We start from the raw sequence: 27,786 nt of genomic DNA, 5'->3' as shown, positions 1-27,786 counted from the left end.
TGGCCTGGCTGTGCTCTGCTACAAACACAGGGTGGCTTTCCTGGGCACCCTCAGCTGCTCTGCAGCACTCAAGGAAGCAGCAGGGAAGCTCAGGCTGCCTGTCCCTGGATTGCTTCCACGTGTTCCCTGAGTGTTTCAGTTCCCCTGCTCTGACTGAATTTCCCTGATCGCTTTCTTCAGTGGGAGACTTGGACACATGGTCCAAGTCTCCAAGGCACACAGTGCAAAACCTGAAGTGACTCATGCTGGGAACCAGGAGCTGTTCTGAAAGCTCCAGCGAGCCCCCTCCATTGACTCCCTAGCACATTTATTAGGCAGAGGCCTCTGCCACACTCAAGCAGCTGTAGAACAAAACACCAAGGGACCAGTTCCCTCCCCAGTTTCCCCTGAAATATGTAAGTCTGTTAAAAAGGAGTCATACCAATGTCAGTATAATAATGAAACACTTTAAAAATGAGCTCTCATTACTGCAATACTTGTTTCCTGTGCATCCCCTGAGTCCATCTTCTTAAGTCTATTGCCTGGAACAAAATATTTACTGTCAGCATTTCCCAGCCAAATCAGAGGTGGGAAAAGCTATCAGTTCTGTTTTGTCTGATGCATGGGCAACACCATTTAGAGCAATACTGAAGCTTACAATGCCAAACCCTCAGCCAGGGCAATGCAGTGATGTCCCACTGCCTTTCCTGAGACTTGGCATCAGCTCAAAACAACACCTGCACATACAAAGCAGCTATATCTATCTTTCCCCAGAAGTATTAATTCCCTAGGACTCACACAGAAGAAATCACTTTGGCTTCAAAACAAAGAACCAGATATTTCATCCTTTCAGCGTGAGTAAATACACATAATGGGTAACTCACTTTTAAATCAATATTAGTTTTGGGCTTCAGCACAAGTTAACATTTTAAACGAACCGACTTTTAAGAACCTCTACCAAAGTCAATGAAGCATCAGCCACCTACAGAAGGAGGTGATGCATCCCTTAAAGTTCATTTTTAGCTCCTTTTGGGATTATTTTAAACACTTTTAACAGTGCTTTCTCTGATTTTTTTTAAAAAGGATTCACAGTATGCTATAGAAACTTTGCTGGATTTAAGCTTAAAATTAACATTAACCTGTGCACATATTGTGTGGGATTTAGTCGTGCCTGGTCAGGATGACTGAAGATCAACCTGTCAATGCCAACAGAATGCTGCTTTAACCCATTAGGAGATATTTAACACATGAAATGCAGCAATGCCATGCCCTGCTCACCTCAGTGCTCATGCTGTTGCTCCAGCCCAGCTCTGCACTGCAGCAGCAGCTGCATGGCTGATCTCTTCCAAGCCCTGCTTCCCAGTCCAGCCTGCTCCTGTACTAAGGCAGGTGTGTTTCTCCTGCCAACAGAGGAATGGTGCTGCACCCTTCCAAAGCAGCACGTGCAGGTCTCCCATAGACAGTGTACAAATTAACTTTCACAGCAGTTCTCAGCCAAGGTCAGCACTTCTCTCATCTCTCCCCCTCTTTTCTGGCCCTGCCCCAGCTGAAGGGAGCCTTGCCTCTGACCAGGACTCATCCCTGAATCCTGCTCCCATCCACTGCCTGCACACTCTTGGGGACTGCCAGCTCACACCGCTGTGTGTGCAATGTGATTGGGAAAGAGAAATGTGCACCTACTCTTGAAGAAGGAAAATGTGAGAGATGCACATCAAAGCCCTCAGTGCATCTTCAGTGCCCTGGCACAGGCTGCCCAGAGAAGCTGTGGCTGCCTCATCCCTGGAACTGTCCAAGGTCAGGTTGGACAGGGCTTGGAGCAGCCTGGAATTGGAATTAGATGAGTTTAAAGTTCCCTTCCCACCCAAACCATTCTATGGTTCAATGACCTTCTGAACTATCTCTTCCCCTTTTGCCAAAGCTGTCTTCTCTGGGCACCTAAACACCTGCAAGCTCCTGCAGCCATAGTGCTGGAGATGTCCAGCTGCTGAGGGGAGAGCTGAGACCAGGGCTGGGGCCACTGCAGCCTCCAAGACAGCTGCATCCAGAGGCTGAGCTCCTTAGTGTACTGAAAAGGAGGAGCAGTTGTGGAAATTCCAGGCTGCAGAGGAGCTACACTGGGTGGCTGGGATAAAGCTGGGAGCACATACAGAGAACAAGATTTTAAAAAAAGAGACGACATAAGAGAACAAGGAGAAAGAGAAGGAAGAGCTGACAGAGCAATCGTTGAGAAGGATGTCATATTCTTAAATAGAGAGAAAGGATGACAGGGAAAGGAAAAAGAAAGCAACTCATACACAGGAACAGCTAGGGATTAGTTTCAGCTCACCAACAACCTCTGCAGGCTGCGTTACCCCAGATGTAGCACATACTCTGAATTTGGGGTAAAAAAGGAACAGTCACTACTGAATCCCATTCCCTCTCCTCATATGTGGTGCAAGGCTGTGGATGAAAACAACTTCAGTACATCAGCAAGACTGCCACATCTACACAGCACTGGCAGCTGATACATTTATAAAGAGGAGCAGAATTATCTGTCTGGACAGATGCACAGGCAGAGAACCAGACTGTAAATCAGTTTTATCCCAATTGCCAGAGGTTATAGGGGTTGCTGGAAGCTCTACCAAACTGATCACGTATCATTATGAATTAGTCTCAAGGAAGGAAATAGAAACAAAAAGCAAAGTACCTGGGGTTTATTTTCCCCTCCCAAAATGCACAGTGCTTCCCAGTGAAACTGATTTCCATGAACTATTCAATCTACTCAGTCCTGAGTGAAATGACTCTCTGAGAAGCAGCTGTTTTCCTGCCCTGAAGCTAATGATGATATCTTTCAGTTATTTTCCATAAAACAAAACTGCATGCAACTAAAAACTGAAGTTTTGGAACGTTATTTTCCACACAGGAGAAGGGCTCACTCCCATGATCTAATGTACACAGCTGGGGTGCCTTGAGTTTCCTGCACTTTCTGCATGCCATGAGGAATGCCTCAATATAACAAAACCCCACAAAAAGACCAAAACTGCATTTCTAAATCATCACTTCAGAAGAGGTTTTCCAAGCACCACTCACTGTGCTCTGTAGTATGTCTGTGAAACAGCAGAGAAAATGCAAATGTTTTGCTCAGACTCTGCCGAAGAACAAATAACAGGGTAAACACCATCACACAGACATCTCACTTGGAGTGTCTTTGAATTTGCAGATCAGCCATTGGTAGGGACAGGCACTGGATCATCAGTGCTCTGCTGCCAGCCAAAGCCAGCTGTTTTGTGCTGATTTCCATCTCTTCAGCTGGCAAAGGCAAGCAAATCTGTATTATCAATACGAGGGACTGAATTTCAAGTGAGCAGTTAATCTACCAGTAGCAACTCCACAGAACAAAAAACCCTAACCAAAACACTAGTACACACTGAGTTTTGCTGGCCTTACCCAGGATATGAATACAGCAAGAGAAGAGATGGTTTCTTCTCTATACTGTAACCTTAGAGATTAAAACAGCATGAAAGACAAAGACAGGGAGCTGTCCCTTGCTTCCTTCTACTATTTCCTTTGAGTTTCTCACTCAAATTAAAACCCAGATTGCCTTTGCTTTCCAATTTTAATACAGAGTAGCTAATTGTGGTTAGTCAAATCAAGGAATTTGCATATATATCTCTCTCATACTGGTACTCTGTACAGAAAATACACCCCAAAGTAATATTTTCTTTTCATTTCCAAGAAAGTGGTGCCTCAGTGAGGACTACAGAGTGGGGTCCCAATCACAAAGTGCTTGCAGTCTCTTCCTTATCTCCCTTAACCTTGAGAAGCAAATTCTAGAGGAAAAGAGGGAAAAAACTAAATCCTCCTTTCCTTTGTCAGCCAGCCTGACTGTGGCTCACAGACGTCACAGGGAGCCTGTGCACTCCTGAATGCTAAATAATCTCCTAGGCTACATACTTTCTCTCAGCGGAGCTTAGAAAGAGATCTCACTTTAAGCAGGGCCACGTTGGCATGGCAACGGGGGGAAAAAGGGAATCAGCAAGCCTGGAGGAGACTTTGTGTGACTCTCATTTTTGTGAGAGATGTGATGGCACCTACCTCCTCTCCACCAAGAGTTCAACCCGTGCCCAGTGGGTGAGGAAGGGCTGATGCCCACCCTGTGTGCTGGCAGGACCTGGGGATACCTTGTCCTGGGCTGGAAAGTGCATCAACCCAACACCTGAGCTTCCACAGTGGAAAAAAGGGACTGAAGGATTTGTGAAGTGTGGGGCTGAGTGGGTTAATGACTGCCCTCATGACACAGGGCAAGGGCGTTGGAGATGGGGCCAGCAGTGCTCACCAGCACATCCCCTGCTGTCACCTAAGAACCTGCTGCTTCCCTTCCAAGGTGACTTTGGAGAAGAAGATGCCATTTCAGCTCTGCCCAAAACAAGAGTAGCTGTGTGCCTGCAAAACAAGGCTCTGTTGTTTAGTAATGAACCTTCTTCCAAATCTTTCTGCCCTCAGACCAAAACTGGAATGAAACATTATATGCTGGCACAGTCCCCAGCAATACCAGCCCAAGCTGCTCGGTGCCAAATATTGCCCCGTGTTTCTGAATGTCCTTTATAATGCCATCATGGTGAGGGAGACCCTGATAGACCCTTTAAACACAACAGCAATGAGCCTTTGAAGCACCCCATCTCTACCCCTCTCAAGGGGCAGAACTGAGCCCAGGCCAGAGGGCAGGAGCCTGTGGGGAGGTGGCACACAGTCCTGCACAGTGCTGGGCCACCTCTCCATGGCTCTGCACAGACCTCCTGGCTCACCTGGGGTAGCTCTCTCCACCCTTGTGCCTTTTCTCCTGGCTTTTACAAGTCCTGGCTACTTGATGTAATTCATAAATGCACAAGCTGTTTCCTAGCACACACTTTATCAGCTGAAGAGGACAGGCCACAGACCAGAATGTGCTTTCTGGGCACAGCTGCCCCAGCAGTCACTCAGCGAATGCCACTGCTGGATGCTGGAGATCTCACCAGGAGAGACAGGGAAATCTGCATTCACAGCCCTCATCAGAACAGCTACTTAAACATGGATGGTGGGGAGGGAGGGCAGAGGCAAACAAAAAGCAGAGGTAAGGCAAAACTGAAACTCCCAGAATGCCTTCAGTATTTGACATTTTCAGCAGCAATAACTCTCCTGGCCACAGCAGTCCCTCAAAAAAGGGCTGCAGATGTTCCCAAAAGGCAACTTTGACAAACAGAGCTCATGGCATACAATCTAAACTAAGGTGTGGCTGGAACATGTTATGAAAGATGCTTCTTCCATATCCCAGCCTTGTTGTTCCTTGTTACATCTCTGAGGTGATAGAATCTGTTTTCTGGGAGCATTGACAGCATCAAGTGCGTGCTGGTTGCCAAGCCAACATGCTCACAGGCACTCTGCTGTCACTTCTTAAGGAAGCGCAGCTGCTTTTGTAACGCTTGTATTGTAACAAGGAAACACCAAAGTGAATTGAAACACCAACAGGGAGCCCAAAGGAAATGGCTGGTGGATGCCTTCCCTTGGCCAAAGGCAGCACTGATGTGGTACAATGCAGCAGTGGGCTCTGGTGGTGTTACTGCACCTGGGCTGAGATACAGTTTTCAAAAGCAAATCTGAACCACACACTCCCAGAGGAGCTCAGGGTTAGGAAAGCCTGATGGCTGATGGCCTCTGAGTGGCTGACTCCCAGCCATGGGAACCAGCAGCACCTGCACACCAGGTTATCTCACCCTGCTCCCTTTTCAGACAGCAATTTTTGCATTCTGCCCACAATTGTGCCAGACCCTGCAGCTCCTACCAAGACACGTCCATCACTGACTGATTCCTGAAGCCCTAAGAGGAGGTGGGAGGGCAGAGCCAGCCCCTTAGAGAGGTTATGACTGGACAAAAAGCGATGTCTTACTGGATTGACTGATAGGGCCAGCCACAGAAAAACCCACAGAGACTGGTCTATATAGTAGTTCTTGAATATTTTACAGTCAGGGAGAAGATAGACGTGGGTAGGGAATGTGAAAAGATGGAATTTCTGTGCCTTGATTCCTTTATAGCAAGGTTAACAGCAAGGTAAAACCCCCAGCATTTTCTACAAGTTCTCCAGAGGGGTTCTGTTGCCCCTACCCACACAGTCTTCAGCAACACACTTTGAATATGTCTATAATATTCCAGTAACATGCCCCAGAAAATGACACTTGTACTACACTTAACACAGAGAAGAGAAGTTTCAGATGCCTGGTATGTTTGCCTATATCTAAACTGGCAGAGATGATGGTGTAGAGTAATTACTGTCATATTTCCTGGGCAAGGGGAGGGAGATCAAAATGCCTAATTAACAGCTTCTTTCCCATGGGAGCCATCAATGACAAAGTAAGATACCTTCTTCCAGCTCTGTAAAATAAATAACAGAAATGGGACAAACCCAGCAGTCACATTCAGCTCTCAATGTCATTGATTTCGCATCCTTCTGTGCATTTTGTCTGCACTGCTCAAGACACACTGCTTGCTGAAAATGCACATCTGACAGCGAGGCTGGGAGGCTCCTTTGGGAAACAGGCATTCAGGGAGCTTATCAGGGGGCTTACAGCTCCACAAGGACTTGGGCAGCAGCAGGACAGCCAGCGCAAACAGCCAAAGAAAAAGCAAAGCTCTGACAAAAGTAGTCCTGTTGGAAAGAACAAAAATGCCTCCACACAAAGAAGGCCTGTTTGTGTGTCTACTGCCAGTGCCATCAGAATACTACCACTTGTATGACAAGAGAGGGAGGAAGGAAGAGGAGATTAAATGAGATGTCACTAGAGGAGGGAACAAACCACAAGCACACCATGGGGCCAGGCTATGGCTCTCAGTGCATTTCAGCCTGGAAAGGCTGTTGCATTTAGTGACCCCAAACACGGAGCTGCCATTCTGCTCCAGGCCAGTCTAGAGGGGCTGAGGGCCCTCAGCCTGCACAACAAAGCACCATAGAGATTTTTTAACCACCGTGGTGATTTTCTAACAGTGCTGTGCTGATGTGGGCTGTGAACAAGATTCCTCTTTACCTGGAGTCTGGCTACTACAAGGCAAGGTTATGGAAGAGAACGGGATACAGACTGTTTCCTTGACACATAGCAGAAGGCTGAAACAAGCACAATTCCTGCCTTTAACACATTTTTTGGGTTCTTTTTCATAGCTAACCTAAAGGGACCCTGCTCAAGCACTACTTGCTGGGACAGGGCAGTCTTTCAGACTCACATTCTCTGCACCTTATAGAAATATACTTGTTTAAAAGAGTAGATGGTCAGAGGAGTAAGTCTGTTCCACATACCCATTAATCCAGCTTTCCAAAGCCTGAAACAAAGAGCTGAATTAGGATAAATTACATTCCAAGTTGTAATGTGGTTTGTCCCTTCCCAGTTTTCTCCTCAGTTGTTTCCTGCTATCTGAATCCCCTCCTCTCTGGGGTAGTATCTGCCATCACACAAAAACTGGTTTGTCCCTGGATCAGCAGATAAAACTGGACCTTTTTCTATTGTCAGCTTATCTTACAATTTTTCCCCCTGCCTCTTCCCACCCCTGCTTTGCTCCCCCGTAGCCTCCACCTCACCAGCTCTCCTGCTGCTGAGTCTGTTTGCCCACACTGCCCAGCCCCTTACTTCTGCCTCAGACCAATACTGTCTCTTCTTCATTCCTCCTCACAGGTCTCACGGATCTGCCATGGGCTGCCTCTCACCCACCTTTCTCATGACCCCAGAGCCAAAAAAGCGGGATTGCTGTGCCCTGTCAGGGAATTTGTACAGCCTACCACAGCCCCTTGGCATCCCACATGGTTTGAGTTCACTGTCAGTAAATGAAAGGCTACATTTTGTCACTCTGGTATGACATGTTACTGTCCTTAACGCTGTCTGCCACCAGGACACAGACACTGTCCTGAGGCTGTGGTAATAGGATTTCAGGAAATGCTTTCTCTTCATCTGTCAAAAAAATAATTCATCAAATAACAGTGTGGGTAATCCAAACCCCCTCCAATTACAAATCTGAATTTAGCATATAATGAAGAAAGCACTTAATCAGTTGAGTCACTGTATGTAAAGACATATTGTAGAAAATGCTTCACAATGTTCACCACTATTATCCCCAATTATATAAATTTGACTGGTTTAATTTGACTGCATCACTGAAAAAGCAGATGCATTTTAAGTGCAAAAAACCAAACCTTTGTAGCTTGACATTCTTGCAATTCAAATAAAATGGATTATGTTGAATTGCTGGTTCCCAGAGAATGCTGCAGCACATCTGTAGTCCTCCTCACAGCTTCCTCCCAGTTAGCTGACCACAACTTTCCAGTGAGCAAAGAAAAGGCTGCCACTCCCATGTTTCACTGCAATTCAGGCACATCCTGTGCTCTACCACTGGGTCCAGTCCAAAGCTTTCCTTGTCAGCCCACTTCAGAGTGAGTTTCTGAGGATTACACATTTCACACAACATGAAAATGTTTGGCTTGACAAAACCTACAGGTCTCCATTCTTAATAATTCCATGCTCTTCACCAAAGATGTTCTGTGTGTGCAAGTGAGAAGGGACATGCACAGGCATGAAGCAGGAAGAACACCTTGAAACTCAGTAGTCTCAGGCTGTGGGATGCTGCAGACTGCACCAAAGGCAAGGTGTCTTCAGAAGCACCTCCAGAACAGCGTGGGATTTGTGTCTGGCAGAAGCACAGGGCTCAGCTGGTCTGCCAGAGGTAGATAGATACTTATCTGTTATTAAATACCTATTATTAGTAGGTAGTAGTATTTAGAATAGAGACTCAACAAGGTAAAGGCCTTGTCGAGCCCTCTAAAGGGGGAAATGATGCCTCAGGTTTTAGCTTTTATATTTTCCAGATTCTGTGCTGCTTTAGTGTGTAGTTCTCAGCTCCATATTAGGGGATGGTGAGCTCTCTGCACAGAGTAGGGAGACAAAACAATTCCTTCTCTAGCTGGGGACCAAGGACAAACGATCCAAATCTCAGGCCCAAGAGCATAAACAACATGGACTGAAGAGAGAAAAACAAGAAGGATGGGACTTCATAACCCAAAGCTGTAATTGGACAATTAACTCCAAAATGCAAATGAACCAGAACTTCTAAAAGTGAGAGACCCTGTGACCAGTTGTCCATTTTGTGACCATTTTGGTTCATCTTGGGTGCAGCCCTGGCTGGGTTCTTGTGCTGCGCAAGGTGGATCCATTGAGGCCTTTTGATAAATCCCTGCTTTATTCTTTATCTCTGCCCAGCCTCTGTTCTAGGTCAGCCTTGACAAGGCATCAGCCCGAGTACATATACAAATTTGTATCCCCAAAATGCATACAAAAAGAAATAGGTGCTTTACCACCCACACTCATATCACACCTCTAATAGCTTCCTGTGGGCTATGTCAAAAAACCCAGCCTGTTCTCCTGCACGTATCTGCCTTTGACTTGGGTGGCTGCTGGATCAGGCCCCGAGGCTGCCCTGCCCAGAGCTCTGTGCACTCTGCCACGTTCCTATCGGTCCCTCTGAAAGGAGGGCATTGATGTGTCTCCATCATGCAGCCATTACCAGCACGATGCTGAGACAGATCAATCAAAGGCAATACAACGGCCAGATTCAGAGGATTCCAAACATTGAGGTCAGACTCCGTAACTCTTAGACACTGAGAGAGACCTATATATACAAAGGCAAATTTTAACTGTGCAAATCTAAAAATGTCACTTGTAGTGATGGATTGGATGTGTTTCAGGGAGAACTGTCACTTCCTCCCCCACTACCATCCCTTGCCTCTGCATCACTGTGGGCATAAGGTGTCTTTGTCCTGGTGGCCTTATCCTAACTTTTCCCTTAACACACAGCCCTCTGATTTTACAGCACAAGCCCTGTGAATGGGTGCTTTGCTGTGCCTTGAAGGATCAATTGCCCTGCTACAGAACACCTCTCCCTGGGAGAGGACCATTTTGTGGCTAAATCCCAGCTCCTGGGTCAGCCAGATGCAGCAGCCCTTCCTTAGGAGAAACACCTCAAAATGCCCCAGGGATTGGGTGAAGGACAGCTGCCTGGGAAATCCCTGTTTGAACTAGTGCTCTGCTGTGCATAAGGTTGTGGCAGTTGCTGGGGATTTACAGACTCCAACATGAAGGCTGAGAAGCAAAAGATTTTCCTAGGTTACAGTGCTGGACTTGTATCAGAAAAAATAAAATCCCTGTAAATCTACTCAAACCCACAGCTTGGTTAATTATCTCCATCGACCGTGGCTTCCTGTGCATTTTCTCCTCAGATGTTTGGAGTCAGTAAGCTACTACAAATGATTAAATGATTCACATTATTGATAATTATGTGTATCAGAGTGGCATTTAAAAACCCTACCTCATGCAATACCCCGCTGAACAAACACAGACAAACAGAGCAAAGATGACTAAATTTTGTTTGGAATAACAATCCTCATTTCAAGATCAAATTCTGAATTGAACATCAAAAATCTAGAAGTCCTGCCCCACACTGCATTTAGCACATCCAGCTAGTAAATACTAGTTTGAAGGGGCAAAACACACTCTGGGGTCCCTTTCTACCACTACAGTAAGTTGCTAACTGGTTTCTCCTTCAAAAAGAGAAAAAAATATTGAAATAAATGTATCTGAAGTATCCTACAAGGTTTACATTGCCCTGATTAAATGTGAGCTTAGCCAGTGCCTCGGTGTGCAGTGCATAAGTTTCCAGAGAGCCAGGAATTCAGGCATGAAGGCAAGCAGCTCTAGGGACTTTTCCAGTTCTCAAGGACAAAGATGTCATGAGATAAGCTATATTAAGACTCCCAACCAAAAGCTGTACATATTGACAGTAAGTCTCCACACCAGAGATCTTAGAGTCTGGGAAGACAGTGAGAAAACTGCAGGGAAGGAGGAAATGAGGCCACAAAGTGGTGACTGAAGCAAACTTCACCTGGATGAGGAGTAATCTTGTTCCCTTAGCAAATGTGTGCCTCCAGCACTACTGCATGCCCTAGAACATGCTTCCTCACTTTGTCTTGTTCTGCTTTTAACCACTTGCCTCAAAAAGCAACATGAAAAGGCATTACTGTAATGCCTGCTGAGGGCCAGCAGTGGTTTTCTTCCTCCTGTCACCCATTAGCTGCAAACTCAATTAAATGTCTGGATCTCTCTGTGACCAGCACTCAGAACCTGAGCTTCGGAGAGCCTGAGAAAAGCATTTCTCTCCTTCCTTTCTAAGGATAGGAAATTCCTCTTCATCCTGTAATCCCCACTTTTGCAAATATATGGGGGACTTGTCCAACATGGGGTGACAAATCTGTGGCAAAGATGAGAAATGCACTCAGTCTCTATTTGCTGGCTAAATGCAGAATAAAGCTGGGTTAGAGCAAAGAGACAAGGCCGCGTTATCATCTCCCCAGTCATCAACACTTCGTTCGCCTGAATGCTCACACATGATTTCCTTCACCTTGCCCAAAATTTGAAAGCAAATCTGCAAGAAGAGACTTAAAATATAAACATATTTACTTTTAGAAGATACCTCCATTTCCAGCACAATTGCTCATGAAATGACTATATGGTCCAGGAGGCTTAAAATTCTCCAGCCTCTGAGAAATTATGGATAGCATCTCCAAATGCTGTCAACAGCCAAAAAAACATTGCTAGAAAGATCTCTTTAGCATGCATGAATGGATGCATCAAGGGCAGTTGTGTCTATACAAGAGAAATTCTTCTTGCACTGTGCTTTTGGGGTTTGGAGTGGGAACTCTGCACAAAGATAATTAGCATTTACTTCTAAAACAGGAAACTTGCTTTGCATATTTCATTTTGACACAGTCACACTCTTCTTTTTCTTTTTTCCTGCAAATAACAAGCTGAATTCTAAAAACCTTACATAGTTTACAAATAGACTAAGTCCCAGTGAGCATCCAGTGAAATATGGCTGGGCAAGGATGAATAAATGCTGATACTGAATTGTGGTGTTCCCAGCCAGAATGAGCAATGCATTATTTTGCAAACAGTACATGGTTTCAAGAAGGTCTTGCTACTTGTGAGCAATAAGAGGAGAATCCATCCTTCCTGCACACACAAACGCATGAGCCACCCATGCACAACAGCTGGGCAGTTTCCTACTCCCAGGTAGCCCAGAGGACCCGAGCAGCTGCTCTGCACCAGCCTGTTGCCACATGCCTTAATGGGTGACCCTGCCACATTTACAAAGAAAGCCTTTCCTGAAGCCTTCTCAGAGCCCTGCCCAGAATCCTGAGTACATAGCTGGGTAAAGATGCAGTCCTTGCAGGGAAGAGCTAGTGCCCTTCCAAAGCACATACATCCTCCTCATGTCAGCTCCCCCATGGCATGCTTGACTCCACCTGACATCTCCTCTTGGAGAAAGCCCCAGGGTCTGCAGAGCCCTGTGCTCTGCAGCAGGGCATCGAGGTGCATTACCTGCAGTCTCCCTGCTCCCTGATGACAACTCTCCGTTGATCCCATTCTCTTTGGTCTGAGCATAGGTCCCTGGCTGCTCATGGCTGCCCAGCCTCAGCTCCTCATCCTCTCGGTATGGAAATCCATTGGCACTTCTGACCAGTCCAGCGCTTGCGCCACCCTGATCCTTAATTTCAGGTGAATGTGGGTGTGAAGAAGCCTCTGTTAGCTGACCTGAAGTCCAGTGGGGTGCCTTGGCTTCGTCTTTCCTATCCTCAGCCATGGCTCCTTGCCTTCACCGCGTGGCCTGTAACGACATGAGCAGGAGAGATCAGCTCCAGGTGGGTGACTGTGTCCCTGGCTGTCAGCACAAGCACGTCACCAGCAGGGCTGCTGGCAAATTCAGGTCCAGCAGAGGAAAGAAGTATCTCTGTGTGTTTGACCTAGCTGTGAGTGAACTGATTAAAACCCAAAAGTAACCACCAGCAGTAAAAATTATGGGTCAACTCCTCCCTGACTCTCACATGCCTTGCAATTATTAGGACCATCTTCTTGATGGCTGCCCATTCATTAATCTGATTTCAACGCATTAATTACAGTTAAAATATCATCCCAATTAACAAGAAGTGAGTCTGTCATCACAGTGCCATGGTCTGTTCCCAGGGTAAAGAAGGAAGAACGCCACAACTGCCAGAAGTGAAGATGCTGCTGCAGCACACCGAGGGGGTGCTTGTCAGGCACAGAAGCACAAGGTGATGTGGCCTCTCCAGCACACACAATCTGCTACTTGTCACGACAGAAGCCAAGTCAGGGAATGTGCACTGGGCTCCTGAACATCCATGCTGTTTGACCCCAGTTACATCTCCTCTTACTTGCTGCCATGTGAACATTCACACACATTTGTCCAACATTTTGTCCAAAACAGTCCATGGGGAACAGCTTGTTTCTCACACAAGCATTTGCATTCTCTTTTGACTATCAGTATTTGTACAGAAATAAAACTAATCATTATTTGCTACTTCACACATATTTCACTCCTGTTAGTTAGATCTCATTTGTCCAAGCCAAGGAGAAGCCACTGCATAAGCCACAGCACTTGGCTATTCCTCACAGATAAATGCAGTAAGAGCTCCTGAATATTAAACCTAAGAAGGCAATAAATCATAATCATGTTTTGATGATACAGTAGCCTCTGGAGAGGAGAAGGCGACCTGTCCTGAGTGAGCTACTTCAAAGTGGAAACCAGCAGGCCTTTTCCAAAAGCACTTGCCACCTCCTTTTTTCCCTGGGAGAAAATAACATAAAAGCAGTGAGCTTAATGAAGTCGACCAGCCATATATCACAGAGGCTGAGCACTCTAGAAAAGGCAGCACAAACTAGATAGTGTGTGTATTCACAGATATTAAACAAAAACAAACCAGAAAAAGAAACTAGTTTCTATAACGTCAGGTCAGTTTGAAGAAAACCTCTAAACATGAGAAAAGGCTATTTGCCAGATAATCATTCATAATTGATAATCTGACCTCTTTCTGATCAGACATTATAATTTATTAATAATGGCTTTCAGAGCTGCTGTAGGTTTTTTAAAAACCACGGTGAATCAGAAAATTAGATTTCATTCACACTATGTGACTCAAACTGGAGTTCCCTATCAAAAAGGACTAATAATTCTTCCTCCTCATGGTGAAATCATGTTGTTTCACAAAGTGCTCTGCCCGCTCTCACCCTGACCCCAGCACCATTCCCTGGAGGTAACTAACTGCATAAAGACTGAAGGAGCTGGTGAAACTTGCAGTGAGCAAGTTTTGCAGCCCAGGTTTTCCTTTGAGCTGTGCTGACAACGATGGGATGAGCAGTGTCACAAAGAGAGGAGACAAGCCTCAGTCAACCAGAGGTAAGAGAAAAGTAAACACGCTCCACATCCCTTTGCTTTCCCCACCTCTGTTACCCTACCAGGAGACTCAACACGGAGACATTCTGCCTGTACAGACAGAGCTTTAAAGCAGCCATCTCACATCACACCAGCCCAAGATGGGCAAAACCCCCCGCCTACAAACAAAAAAATTTATACCTCTGCCTCTAGATCTGTTTACTGCACGATTCTAGAAAACATTTTCTGATCAGAGCCTTTCCAAAGCATGAGGCCATGGGACAAATGTCTCCCTTTTTACAGCAATGAGCAGCACACATTCAAAGCCACCAACATTAGGGATATGAGGGCAGAACAAATCCTATTCTGGGGGGAAAAAAAGGAGGCAATTATCATTTATGTCCCTTGGGGAAGCTCAGGAAAAAAAACCACAAAAAATCCAGAAAAAACAACCAAAGAAAAAGCCCAAGTCCTAACTCAAGGCGTCCCTCACCAACCCAGTGTGCTTTGAAGCTGAGAGCAAGACCCAGGAGCAGGATGAACCTGCCCACCAGCTTCACCAGTTCAGCCCCTGGTCAGCCATGAGAGGAGCCCAGAGCCACAGCAGGAGGGTTATGAAAGAGCCAAGTGTAGAGAATGTGGCTCTGAAAATCACTGGGACAAATGTAATGGTTCTATTCCAGCACCACAGTTTGGAAGCTATTATCCCTGAAGTATCCTTCCTGGTTCCAGGCAGACACTCCCTGCTTCACTTGAAGCTCTTGAGGAAGAATATTCACATCCTCACAATGGACTGTGTCACAGAAGTCCCCAGTGAAAATAACAAAAGTGCTTTTATCTTTAAAAATAAATACAGTGGGCAGACTTCAATGCGAGCTGCGTGTATCTGGAGGCAGAATTTGGCTCAGTATTTCTAAAAGATGGTTACAGAGTAAAGCATGGATGAATCCATTCTTGCCTCTCTGTTATTCATCAAGTGCTCTCAGGGTTTATAATGGTAGGAGAGAAACAGGGAGTGAGTCACACAATGCATCTTTGTGCTCAGCAATTTAGCAATGACTATGTGCTGTGTGCTGTGATTCATCCACAGGTTGGGTTAAAATCCAGAATACACAGGTGTGCTTTGCACCATCAAGTGAGCTGTTTTTCTTTCATTTCATTAGCATACAATGGAATTAAATTAATCAGGTAATGTAAATATTGGCAGAAATACTGAAGTGGCCAGACTTCAGCAGAATTTAAATAGTGATAGCTCTGTAACAAGAAAAAATCTGGAATAATTTGGACAACCTAGGGAAACACTGCACTTCAGGGAAGCAAATTGTCCCTCTTTTTACCACGAGTTTCTTATTCTTTGCATAAGCTGCAATGAAGGCTTTCAAAAAGACATAGATAAGAAGGCACAGCCGGTCCTCTAAAATGTCATGTTGCTTTAGTTAAAATTGATTTGGATCTTTATGAGCCTTTCTTTGCTAACCATTACAACAGAACTGCTTTACCAGGGAATACACAGCAGCAGTCTTACAGCAAGTTCTCACTCTTTGTGAAGGTTAGTGGTAAGGAGGGGGTGACCAAGGCAGGTGCTTGACCACAGCAGAAAGGGCAGTGGGGCTCACAGACAGCACCAGCCTTGGCTACACCAACCCGCCAGCACAGCCCCTTACTCCAAATCCATCCTGGCCCACTCCATGCCCACAAGTCATGGGGCAGGCTGTGGTAGCCACACAGCACAGGTAACACTGCTCCCCCAGGATGCTCCTCACCCTGAAGTTGATCAAGGCCACCCATGAAATCACAGTGTAGGACTGGGGTGGGAAACGTCCCCTCCTTCCAGAGGGATCACATGGGTGCTGTTGAGCACCCAGATCACATCAGTGATACTGACCCATGTCCATGGGCCATGCACAGCCCTCCCAAAAGGGCTTTCCTTGTCCAGAGTGACATGGAGGACACTACTGAAGCCACTGCTTGTCTGGAGAGATTGTGCTCCACTGGCAGCAGCAGTGAAGAGATCCCTGACAAATCTTAAGTTCACGTCACTGTAACTCAAGCAGTGCTCTGAGGAAACAGCATTATGGATCTGAACTGGACATCTTATCTTCTGAACTAATAACCTGGAGGAGAAACTATGATAAAAATGAACCCACTAGCTTTTTCAGCCATTTGGGAACTGTACAGAGACAGAAAATACTTAAACACAGAGGGACTAATCTCGTGGGGGATACGTGGTCTGACTCTGCAGTTACCTCCTCCTTTTGCAGCACTCTACACATATTTAATAATCCATATGCTCTTTCATGTGACACCAGCTCCTGCTGCCACAGCTGGGTTGAACCAAGCCTGAATGCTTTGAACTCTACGCATAGCAAATGACCCACAGTAATACAGCATGATATGCAAAACCCAGGATAATGCTGATTTAAATTTCCTGTCATGCTAGCTGTCCAGAATCATCTTAGTGTTACATTAACACTGCCTTTGCACATAAACTGATGAATTTTCTATAAATTTCTTACTTGCTAAGACAACAGAATTAGGCCAATACTGAAGACTTTTGCAAATAGACTGCCTTCCTGTTTCAAGCCATGTTTTCACCTGCTCTTGTATCTATGAGCCTGTTCGGAGTGAAATGAGGATATTTGATTTCAGGGGAGCTAATTCATCAACTAAGAGAAACAGCCACCTGGATACGTGGAGGAAGAGCTTCAATTCTAGTTCAGGCAAAAATTACCACTGGAGGTTCCTGAAAGGAGAGACAATACACTCTTTAATTAAGAAACCAAACCCTGGCAGGGTGTATGGCCAGATCCTGAGCACAGTGGGAAGGAGAGGGGACGTGCCCTGTGTGTGGTTCCAGGACCAAATTCTCACAGGGCAATTTAGCTCAGATGCACCAGAACACTGAATCAGCTGCTTCCAAGTCCAGATCCAGGAGAGAGGAGGGCATTTCTCCACAATGTGGAGTGCACAGATATGGCTAATGACCTTGGGTATTTAGGGCTTCCAAAACTCCTCAGCTAGACTTCCTATAAGAGATTTTTTTAAAGAAATTTAAGAAATTCAGAGAATTTCTTTCAGAGAAAATAAATTAATGAAGTGACATATTCCTAATTTTTTGCAGGAAGAAAAGCACCAAGAATGAAAGAAGAAATTAAGATATCTTCAAAATTAGTTACACTAAACACAAATAGGGTGCAATTGAACTTACACTAGTAAATAATACAACAAAAGAAATTTCATGACCACACACCAGCTGTCCAACAGGGATGGTGGATCTAAATATTAAATACTAGACACAGTGATTTAAAAGGTCCCAATGGAATTTTCCAGTAAATTTAACTTACTAACAACTTACATCTAAAAGAGCCAAGGAAAGCAGGGATGTATCAGGAGGCTGGAATAGAAACAAGAGGCAGAAGGTGGGAAATTTAGATGGACAAGTTCCAATAACCTCCTGCCACCATCAGAAGCTCAGGCTGTAGTATACAGTACGCAAACCTTACCAACGCTGTTGTCTTCATGGACTCTCCACATACCAACAAAACAAAAAGGTCAGTTTTGGATGCCATTTCACTCCTGCATTTCAGCTAACGTACATCTCTCAAATTAATGTGATTATTTTCAGATGTGAGCCACAAAACAATTAACCAGAACTACACTTGATGCTAAATGCCAAAGTGCTATAATTGCAGTAATATGGAATATTATTAGAGAGAATTATACATTCTCTTCACTTTACCTCTCTAGCCAAATAAACAATGAACAAATTTATCTGATATTTTAGAACAAATATGATTTATTTCTTCCTTGTCCACTCCTTGAATTATTAGCTTTCAGCTAGATCCCTTTCTCAGCAACAGGAGCAAGACTATCCCCTTACACACCACCTTGCATCCCTTAAAAATGCAGGCAGTGTTCATCTCCTTGCACTTGTACTAGCATTTGGTGGGTTTTAAAGGCTTTTCCATTTCCACACTGCAAACAGTTAGTCAACAGCCACATATTCTCTGTAAACAATCCTTTTGATTGTACCTTGGACTACAAAACAGACGAAAATAACGGATGATGCCTGCACCAGAGGATGAACAAAGGAAGCTTACTGGGGGAAGATGAAGAAAACGAAAAATTGTTTTTCCACAGTCTGCATGCCTGGCAGAGCTGAGAATGAGGGATGGCTGCAGCCTCAAAAGCAGTGGATCAGATCTGCAGCACTGGCACAGCAAACACAAGTCCTCTGATCCTTCCTGCGCAGTGTCCAGGCCTGTGACAGCAGAGATTTAAACCCTTCTCAGAGCTCCCAGCAGGTGAGCTGGACACCAGTGGAGCCAGGCAGGTGGGCAGGGTGGGTCATCCCACTGCCCAAACTGCCCAGCTCCTATAGAAAGGGAAATGCTTTCACTTTGAGAAGGGTTTATCTGACCAAGCCCTGCTCTGTGCCGAGCTGCAGACCCCGCTCAGCCAGGTGTGCACCCAGGTGCTGTACAGAAGGGATGAGATGCTGCATTTCCACTGGTAGGAAGCAGCTCTGTCCCAAGGCAGAACACAGGCACAGGTGAAGGAGCCATTCAGCTGTTACTCCTTCCTCTCTTGGGAAGGTGTTCATTTCTCTGGGCTGCTGCAAAGCACCTCAGCTGGCTCCTCTTGGATGCTCCCCTCTGAGACATTTGTGCCCAGCTTGGAGGGCTGCCCTCAATCCCATGCTCAGGGACCGTGTATCAACTTACTCAAACTCCAGAAATGTAAAACTGAGTGCCCTTCTCTCTTGAAATGGTGACATCATGGTATTAGCAGCTTGTGACTGAAAAAAAACCCAATGAAAAACCTACTAGAGCTCACTTTTAGATAAAAAGAATCCCTGTACACCCCTTCTTGCTTCAACACCAACCCTTTTCAACAAACCCTTGCACTCCTATCTATCATAATTGCTTCCTGCAGGATACAGGAAAGGTATTTTAGCTGGTGAAGGAGATGGTAACCATAACAACAGCACCATGACAACTACAAGGGATATCTGAAACATGAAATACAGCAAGAACTTATTACTGATAAATTTGGTCCACAATAAGGGTGGGAAAAACACTAAAGCAGCCACGGCAGTTAGTTCAGGCGTCAACACAAGGAAACACAAGTGTCCCTGGATTAAACTGCATACAGTCCTCATCTTAAAATGAGGCACCATGACAGCCCTGTCTCCTGATCAGGAAACAGAGGAGGCAGTGTCTGCTCAATCCTGCCTGAGATCTCCCCTGTCTTAAGGGAGCAGGAGGGACTGAAGGATGGAAGGAGTGCTTCTGGGAAGCCAGGAAGTTTCCTGGCAGCTCCCAGATTTCTCAGTGGAGCTTTTTGTTCCCACGAGAGTCATAGAAACAAGGCCTGAACAAGAACAGGGTTCCCCTCAGGGGAGCATCTCTGAGTCAGACACACTGCATTGACTTTTCCACCAAGCACAATTTGAAAGGGGCACCATGCACTTCAGACAAGGCATTGCAGTTGGCAGGCTCGTCTGGAACAGGAGGCTCTGCAGCCCTTAGCCAGCAGCCATCTAAACAACCTGTGCCAAGGCTCTGACTTCTGTTCTGGCAGAGAAAAAAGATTCACCAACATTTGTGGCTACATCAGCTTTTTCACCCTCAGTGCAGAAGGCACATTAAAACCCACCACAAATAAACAGCACTAGCTCCAAGGGCTGTGGCAGATGAAGTCATTTGGGGTGTGATCAGACAGGGAAGCATTGAAAGGCATGGCCCTCTTAGGGCTTTTCACAGGGAATTCAACTCACTGGTTTGATACACAGGATTGCTCAGCGTAGGCAAACCAAGCAATGAGTCCTTTCCCAGTTCAAATACTTTGTCACCCCCTGCACAGCTTCCCTCTTTTAACCCCCTTGTTCTTTAAAATACTGCAATAATCTAACTGGAAAATAAACCTTTCTTTGTGGTACACTTCAAAGGTTTTCAGGTCCATACTGAAGGCTTAATGAAATAAACACTCAATAACTCAGTCCTTATTTGTACTTTTAGAGTGTTTTATCCTACCAAAATAATTATAAAATATTTGCCCCATTTTTACAAACAAATCTTCAAAAAGCAATGAAAATCTGAGGAAACCTTTAGTTTATGGAGGTGATTTTGAAGGCAAAAGATGATTCAGATTGCACCCAAGAAATCTGACTCCAAAAGAAGAAATTTTTTTTTCATGTTTCCCTCTTACCACAGTCACCTCAAACCTCAGTAAGAGGACAGTTGAAGATCCATGGCAACACCATGGCTGAGCTGGAGGATGGGCTAAATAAGACCAGAGTACTCAAAATACTATTTAAGGAGGAAAATCCTTCATTGGCCAGGGAAGAAGTGTACAATGTGATATAGCCATTGCAGGCTAGGGAAAACAAGGTAAAACTACAAGAAATACTCACAGAGATATCAGACTAAAAGCACTGCCAATGCTGCAAACATTCCATGAGTTTGGCCTGCTAAAATTTTGGCTGGCTAACGGAGATGAATATTGAATGCTTGGTTCCCCTCCCCACTGCCAATTTCCATTATAACTTTCAGTGCTTATAAACAGGTGAGACAAAGGCATCATCTTCTTATTTATTGCACAGGTACAGAAAGACCCTACACAGTACAGTCATCTAATTCTCACCTCACATTTTCAAACCTGTTTTTTGAAGAAGTGCCAGCCAAATTGGGTATTTGCCACAGACCCTACAAACAGGCTGCAGAGCTACGTGCTTCCTTTGCTCTCAGGTTACAATTGATCAGCACTTGTGCTTGGACAGGGGCTGCTACAGGTAACCCACAAAAAGACTGGAGTGAAAATCTTAAGGGTTTGTTTTCCCCACACTGACCTTACTAAGACACATTGATTTGATGTTGCATCTCTTCTCTCAAGAGATTCCAGGATGGATGACAGTTCACATTAGGCAGTGAAAATTAATTTATTAAATATGCTAATACATTACTTGTATATTCTCCACCTGCCAACTGCAGGTGAGCTGCTCTTCACGCAGGTGAGGCAAACTGGACCATTCAGCAGAGGTGATACAGACTCGTCTGCTAAGCAAAATCACACACAACAGAATCTCATTTACGCAGAATAAAGCACTTTAAGTACACTGGTATGTCTTTGCCTTCTCTGCACAGGTAACTTATTGACACAACCCTCTTTTCTTCTGGTTTCACCAAGATCTCATCAAGCATGACACATCGACACATGATCTTGTCTTTATTCAGTGAGCTTTTAATTATATTTTAAAAAATGCTGCCTCTATAAATGTGTCTGCACATTTTGATTTTTCAAAGGTCTTACCTACCTTTGAAAACTAATTCTACTCCTGCTACAACACAATCTTTGAAAAAACCCAGATGCTATCTTTGGGAACATCACCATCTCAGCTACTACAAATGGCATAACATATGCCCTGGGTTAATTTCTGGCAGATTCTTCCCTCTAAACACATGCAGGGGAACCAGCCTACAGTAGAAACACAGCTCTCTGCACCCTCTCCAAGGTCATGAACCCAGAAGGAGATCCAAGGATGGAGCTCCTGATCCAGCTGCCATCCTAACTTAATTCAGTCCTTCCATATGCTGAATTAAAGGAATATGGTTAATTGTTCTATAACTGAACAAGCACCACAAAAATGATGATGCTAAAATGAAGCGTGAAGGGGATAACAGGAAAGGATCTTCAAGCTGCTCCAGCTTGTTTGGGTAAAAATGCCTGCTGGTGTGAAAGAAGTTTCCTCCCCAAGTCAAGGACAACAGATTATTCTTTTGCTGAGAGTGCTTTGAGCTTCCTTTCCTAACATTCAGACACACCGGGCAATCATGCCAGGCACACAGTGAAGTAAAAGCTTTGCATTGTCTACCAGAAACATTGTTCATTCATGCTGAAAAAGAGCATCAGGCAAAAGAAAGCTGGTGCCCAGGTCCCTCCAGCCAGACTCACTTAAGCAGCTTTGATTCTCAGTTTCATGGTCAGGAAAACTTTGAGGGCCCAGGAACCCATTACAGCCAACAGGAGTCAAAGCTTTTGGCTGTGGCACAAAGCTTCTAACTGTAAAAATATACATAGAAATAAGGAGACAAAGCATAGGAAAACTGATTGAGAGAGAGGTTATCCACAAATTCATCTTATTTCTATATTTACAACAAATTTGGCATTGATTAGTTAGTGCTAGAATTTTCTTTCCTAGGGAATGCCTGAAAAGTGTTTGTTGTACTGCAAAACCTTGATCAGAAGTGGTAAGATTATTTCATCCCTTCATACTATTTTCTAACTAGTGATGTTACAAATAAAGAACTTCTTTTAAATTAAATATACCCTTCTACTTGTATGACTTTAAAATATGCTGTCCACCCACACTCAGCCACCCACTTGTATGACCAATGACTGTATACCCTGGCAAATAAGATAATCCCTCCCTATCTCAAAATGAGAATACCGAAAATCTTCTGTGCTCTAAATGCTCTAGATAGTCAAGTCACAATATTTGGGGTATAGTTTTATCATAGGTTTACCCTGCCAAATCTTTACTCAACCAACCTACAAAAGAAAATAAAGCAGGCAGTCATTCTCTAGCCTGTTCAGGCAAGGAGACAAGAGGGCAGGGAAGACAGAGACAGTATTGAAGGAACTTGGAGCCACAGCAGCTGATTTTTCAGCTCTTGCTTTCAGACAAAGCTTTTCCTTCAAGAGTTTCAGTTGAGCTCTTGGACAGCGCACTGAAAGAGGAGTATATATGTCTCAGCCTGTACTGGAACCACAGTGATATTTTAGAAGTTTAATTTTTAATTCCTTGTGTTTTTGAACTTAGCAAATTCAGGTATCTAAAGCATAAGCAGGAACCAATTTACTGAGTCACTCAGCCTTTCTGAAATCTTAACTGCAGGATTTTTTGTCACAGCAAAGATCTATTCCAGAGACTTGTTTCCTCCCTAAACTCCTGTGAGGAGTAGTGTGCAACTACCTGATTCTTGCTACAGGTTGAGTTTAACCTTGTTCTGCTGCCACCCCTTTTCTTGCCCCCCAGTGCCAAGGAGCTGGTGAATGTTAAGTCAGTGGCACTCTCCTGGGAGAAGATGCAGAGTGAATGAGTTTGTGTGAGGTACTGAACAAGCCCAGGCCCAGGGAGTAGGGAAAGGTAAGAAATTTGCATTGGATGAAGGAACAGCATGACAAGAATGGTAAGAAAAGGTCTGGAAAACCCCAAGCAATGGGGCAGAGTGCATGTTTTTTTTAAATACAGAGAGACAAACGGTGAGAAGGAGGAAAGCTAGGTTGATCTCTAATCAAACCATCCAGTCTAGACTCTTGCCATTAGCAGTGGCCAGCATGAGCTGCTCCAGGTGAAGAAGGAGCAAGGAGTTCCACAGAGCTTAGGCCAAACATCTGCATTTTCCCAATGCAAGTGACATAGCTCTGGTGATTTCCATCGGAGCCAGGTGCCTTCATGCCTGCAAGGATCCACATCATCATGCTCTTTCCAACACTTAGCACTGCACACAGAAGGTAGCCTCAAGGTGACTTTCTGGACAAGGAAAATATCCTATCTGTGTCCTTCCATGGACTGCAGCCAGAGATTTCCACTGAAAGGCCAAGAAGGCACAAAAAGCGCAATGGGTACAATAGGTCATGCACTGATGGACACAGAATATTCACACATGCACTCAAGGACTTCTGATGTATTTTTTGAATGGTACCCAGGATCCAACCTGGATCTTGGATTTATCTTGAATTTCTCTGTACATTTCCTTTGCAAAGTCCGTCAGCAGCACTAATGCTGATGCTTGTTTAGGATGCCTGAAAACATTAATTATTAATCACAAATGAAATAAAGGAGACCTAGAAAAGGTACAGAGAGCTCAACAAGGATGATAAAAGTCCTAGAGAATCTTCTGTGAAAGGAGTGACTAGACATGCTAACTCTTCATCCTGGGAAAGAAGGGAATGCGATAAATGTTTACAAAAATGCACACAAGTGCAGGGAGAAGATAAGCAGAGAAGAAAAAACAAACAATCCTCTCTCCCCAAAGAGCTACAGTGCATCAAACAAAACTCACCAGTGATGGGCTCCCTGCAAAAAAATACAGCAGTGATTCTTTCCACTGTATTGAATGTATAGCAGGGGGTGCATGATGGAATTGTACACAGGTTCAAAAGCAAACTGCTGAATTTTCCTTTCATTGTTTTTCCCATGGTTTTGCAATCTGAGAGCCTTTTTGGGGAAAGCAATGTTTTTATCACATAATTAACATGTAGCTCTAATGTGGATTAACAGCTTTGTTTGCTATTTTAATATTGACTTTAACTCATTGTGTGGTTTCTTGTCATTCATTTTTAAAGGTCATTAAGTGTGATGAAATGTCACATCCCCTCTCTGAGCATCACAATGCTTAACAACTTCTAATGAAAGAACACTGTATGACATAGACCATTGCTCAGCAATTGAAAAGCACCTATTGATCAGACAGGCTCTAGCAAAGAACAGCTTTGTTGGTCTGATAAGTTTCTAACTGAAACACAACATTAATCCCAGATATCCCTCTGCTGATGCAGCAAAAGAGGCTCTACAGACCAGGCCTTGCTACTTGCACAGAGCTGGATCACTACATGAAGAAAGGAGGTGCCCACTTTCAACTCATTCTGTGGAATTAACTCAATCACCTCATGTTAAAAATCCAGAGGCAGCACTGAGGCGACTACAGTGACACAGAGGTAATTATCAGGTGGGGGGCATCACCAGGAAGATCAGCTGAGAAAAACGTTCTGCAATCAGAACATTTGTTCTGCTGAAGTGGAACAGCACATGGGCAGCAAGGAAGACAAACGGCCCTTCTAGAAGGACCTGGTTATGTATCCAGAGCCACTGGATAAGAGGGCTGCTGAGACAGTGTGCGTAAATGTTTTATAGCTGAGAGGCTCAAAGCTCCAACAGTGCAAGCAAAGTCTTGTATATTTTTTTTTCATGTAGGGCAAGCAGTCTGGAACACATGTCCCACCAATGACCTCGACTCTGACCCAGAGGGGCTGTCTGTGCTTGAAAAGATGATTCATTCACTCTGCCAGAAGGGCTGAATGAATAGGCAGTATTCAGACTGCAGAACACTTATCACTTGGGATTCCCTCAAAATTTAGGTCTGACATGACTGGGTCAGTAACCACGCGCTTTTGTTCCTAGCTCCTTGAACAGAAATGTCTCCTTGCATTCTTCAGTGCTTCCCACAAATCAGGTCGATTTTTATGGCTTGCTAATTATTACTGCTAGACTTCTGCAGGGCTTCATGACGAAAAGTAGTGTATTTCTGAAAGCTCAGGGCACAAAACTTACAGAATAAATCACTATCTATCAGGCAGCAACAAAATTCAGCCATGGCAGCCTTGAATATACACATCTGGGTAGTGCTTAACTTCATTTGTTTAGAAATAAAAAGTTTTGTTCTGCTTTTGTTGATAGAGCATACTAAAAATAATTTACATTATTTGCCAATAATGCAAAAGGAGCAAAACAAGCAACTGTCACAAATCAGACTTTGTCTAAAGGTGCATCAACACCTATCACACATACAGAGCTATCTGAAATGCCATTAGAGTTGCCCAGTTACACCTCAGGAGCTGAGCTGTCAAATAAAACAGGGATAACTGCATAATCCTAACTGGGTATCTTACTGCATATATAGGCTACTGCCTAGCTCAAGAAACATGTTTTATTCTTCCCATTCCCTCTGTCTGGATTCTCTCAGTACTTACTGCACCAGCTGCCCAGCCACTGCCCCATGGACTTGAGTCCCTCACCCATGGCATGTCTGTGTTTGCTGTCCAGTCTGCAGCTTCCACCACTGCACACTTTGCCAGTGTTATCCTTCCCACACCAACATCCACTTCCAAGTCCTCTCCTGCAGGTTTCATTTCAAGCAGCACTTTTCCAATCCTTTATTAGCTTCCAGTTTTCCTTCCTGGACTTCCATCCCATTCAGCCTCTCTCTCCAACCTGCCTTTATTTCACTGCTTTTCCATTCTCACCTTTCCCCACACATCTTTTACCAAAGCTGTCTCTTCTGCCCTTCACTCTCTGCTTCCACAAGTTCTTGGCCATAAAAGAAAGTACAGATTCAGTCGTGGGAAAGCTAAGAACTCCCAACACAGGCATCTCAAAGGCTTTGCTACATACTCTTTTTCAGCAGAGTGCTGCCTGCCACTCAGATCTGCACTCTATTCCTGCCCAACTCCTGGTGCTGCTGGAATGGCTTTCAGGAAAAGTCAGCTTGAATTCTGGAAGTTCAGAGGGAATGGTTTTGGACTCTCTGGGTCCCTCTTGCTGAGAGTAACGCAGTGCTCATTTCTCCTGTTGTGGATTCTATAATCTCTGGGCTTTTCCACTGGCACTGCCACCACAAAGTGTCTGAGCCAGAGCTTCTCTCCATGTGTAGGTTATGAAAGTTCTGATTTTAGAGGGGAAAAATTTTCGTAAGGGGAGTTTAAGCTCTTTTGTTCATTGGTTATTTAAGGAATTTCCAGACATTTCTGTTGATTCTGTTTGCCGGTTGGCATTTTGGGATGCTGTTGGGGAAAGACTTCATTTTTTACAAACCCAAGGGGTGTTAAGAGCTGCTAAATTTTACCCTACCTTTCGTTTGATTTATGGGGCTGTTTCCAGCGTTTAAAGTTCTGATATTCCTCCCTGTGGCAGCAGCTCTCTGGTCACAGAGAGCAGCAGACAACTCTCCCAGGCATTGCTCTGGGAAAGACTGTGAGAAGATCAGAGAAAAAATGAGAAACAATTCTTATCTTGACTTGCTGCACATGGTATTGTGAACATGTGGAATGTGTTATGGAGATGTCTTTACCAAAGGATGGTTTCTTAATTAACCAATGGTGATGGTGTTTGCATTGGAGGACCAATTAGGCCCACCTGTAGCAAACTAGGATATGAAAGTATGGGTTTCTGAATAAAGAAAATGATCAGCCTTCTGTAAATGCATGGAGTCTGTGTAACTTATTACGTGGTCCCGGCCCATTGTGCTGACTTCTCCCCAGTTCTCATGTTCTGCCCCCCACGTCCCTAACCCCAAACACCCTGAGAACAGGACAGGAGAAGGAACCTGCGATGAGGCACAGGTGAGCCACCTGCTGTCTGCCATCTCCTCTCATTCCCATTCCCTCCCCAGGGCTGTACTGGCCATACCACTCTGGATCCCACCCTAACCCACACCCTATTATCCCTGAATCCTACCTTCCTTCCTATGGTTTAGAAAATGGCATCCACCCCGTGAGGGAGAGCTGCCATGTTGAGTTCACTCCCGCTCTCCATTCTCTCATTGGGTCCTCCCCCTGCGTCGGGATCCTCCGCCCTGGGCCACACAGCCAGAACCCCACCATTTTGATACAAGGCCATTCAGGGCAGGCCCTATCCTCTGATTCCACCCTTTCCGCTTCCCACGCCACCGGAGGCACACCTGGAGCTGACTGGAAGGAAGCCATCTTGGCCACCACAGGCCCGGAACAACGGCCATGCCGGTCAGCCCAAGAACC

General features: G+C 44.8%; 1 protein-coding gene across 50 annotated transcripts in view; it reads right to left on the bottom strand.

Annotated features, from left to right (window-relative positions):
* The window catches only part of MAP2 (microtubule associated protein 2), a 225,994-nt gene that overhangs the window by 58,057 nt on the left and 140,151 nt on the right, over window positions 1–27,786 (bottom strand). For 41 of the 50 annotated variants that reach the window (XM_038143113.1, XM_038143115.1, XM_038143114.1 and 38 more), the window contains one exon: window positions 12,402–12,687. The exons of 2 other annotated variants lie outside the window; for them this stretch is intronic. In XM_038143113.1, the coding sequence (XP_037999041.1) occupies window positions 12,402–12,663 (262 nt within the window). In that variant the 5' untranslated portion in view covers window positions 12,664–12,687. The remainder of the gene's footprint in view (window positions 1–12,401; window positions 12,688–27,786) is intronic. 7 more of the 50 variants (XM_038143129.1, XM_038143130.1, XM_038143125.1 and 4 more) reach the window with 1 other exon arrangement.

This window comes from Motacilla alba, chromosome 7 (genome assembly GCF_015832195.1).
Source record: "Motacilla alba alba isolate MOTALB_02 chromosome 7, Motacilla_alba_V1.0_pri, whole genome shotgun sequence".
NCBI classification, from domain to species: domain Eukaryota; kingdom Metazoa; phylum Chordata; class Aves; order Passeriformes; family Motacillidae; genus Motacilla; species Motacilla alba.
The sequence above is the reverse complement of the archived record's forward strand: the minus strand, read 5'-3'. Positions and strand labels throughout refer to the sequence as shown.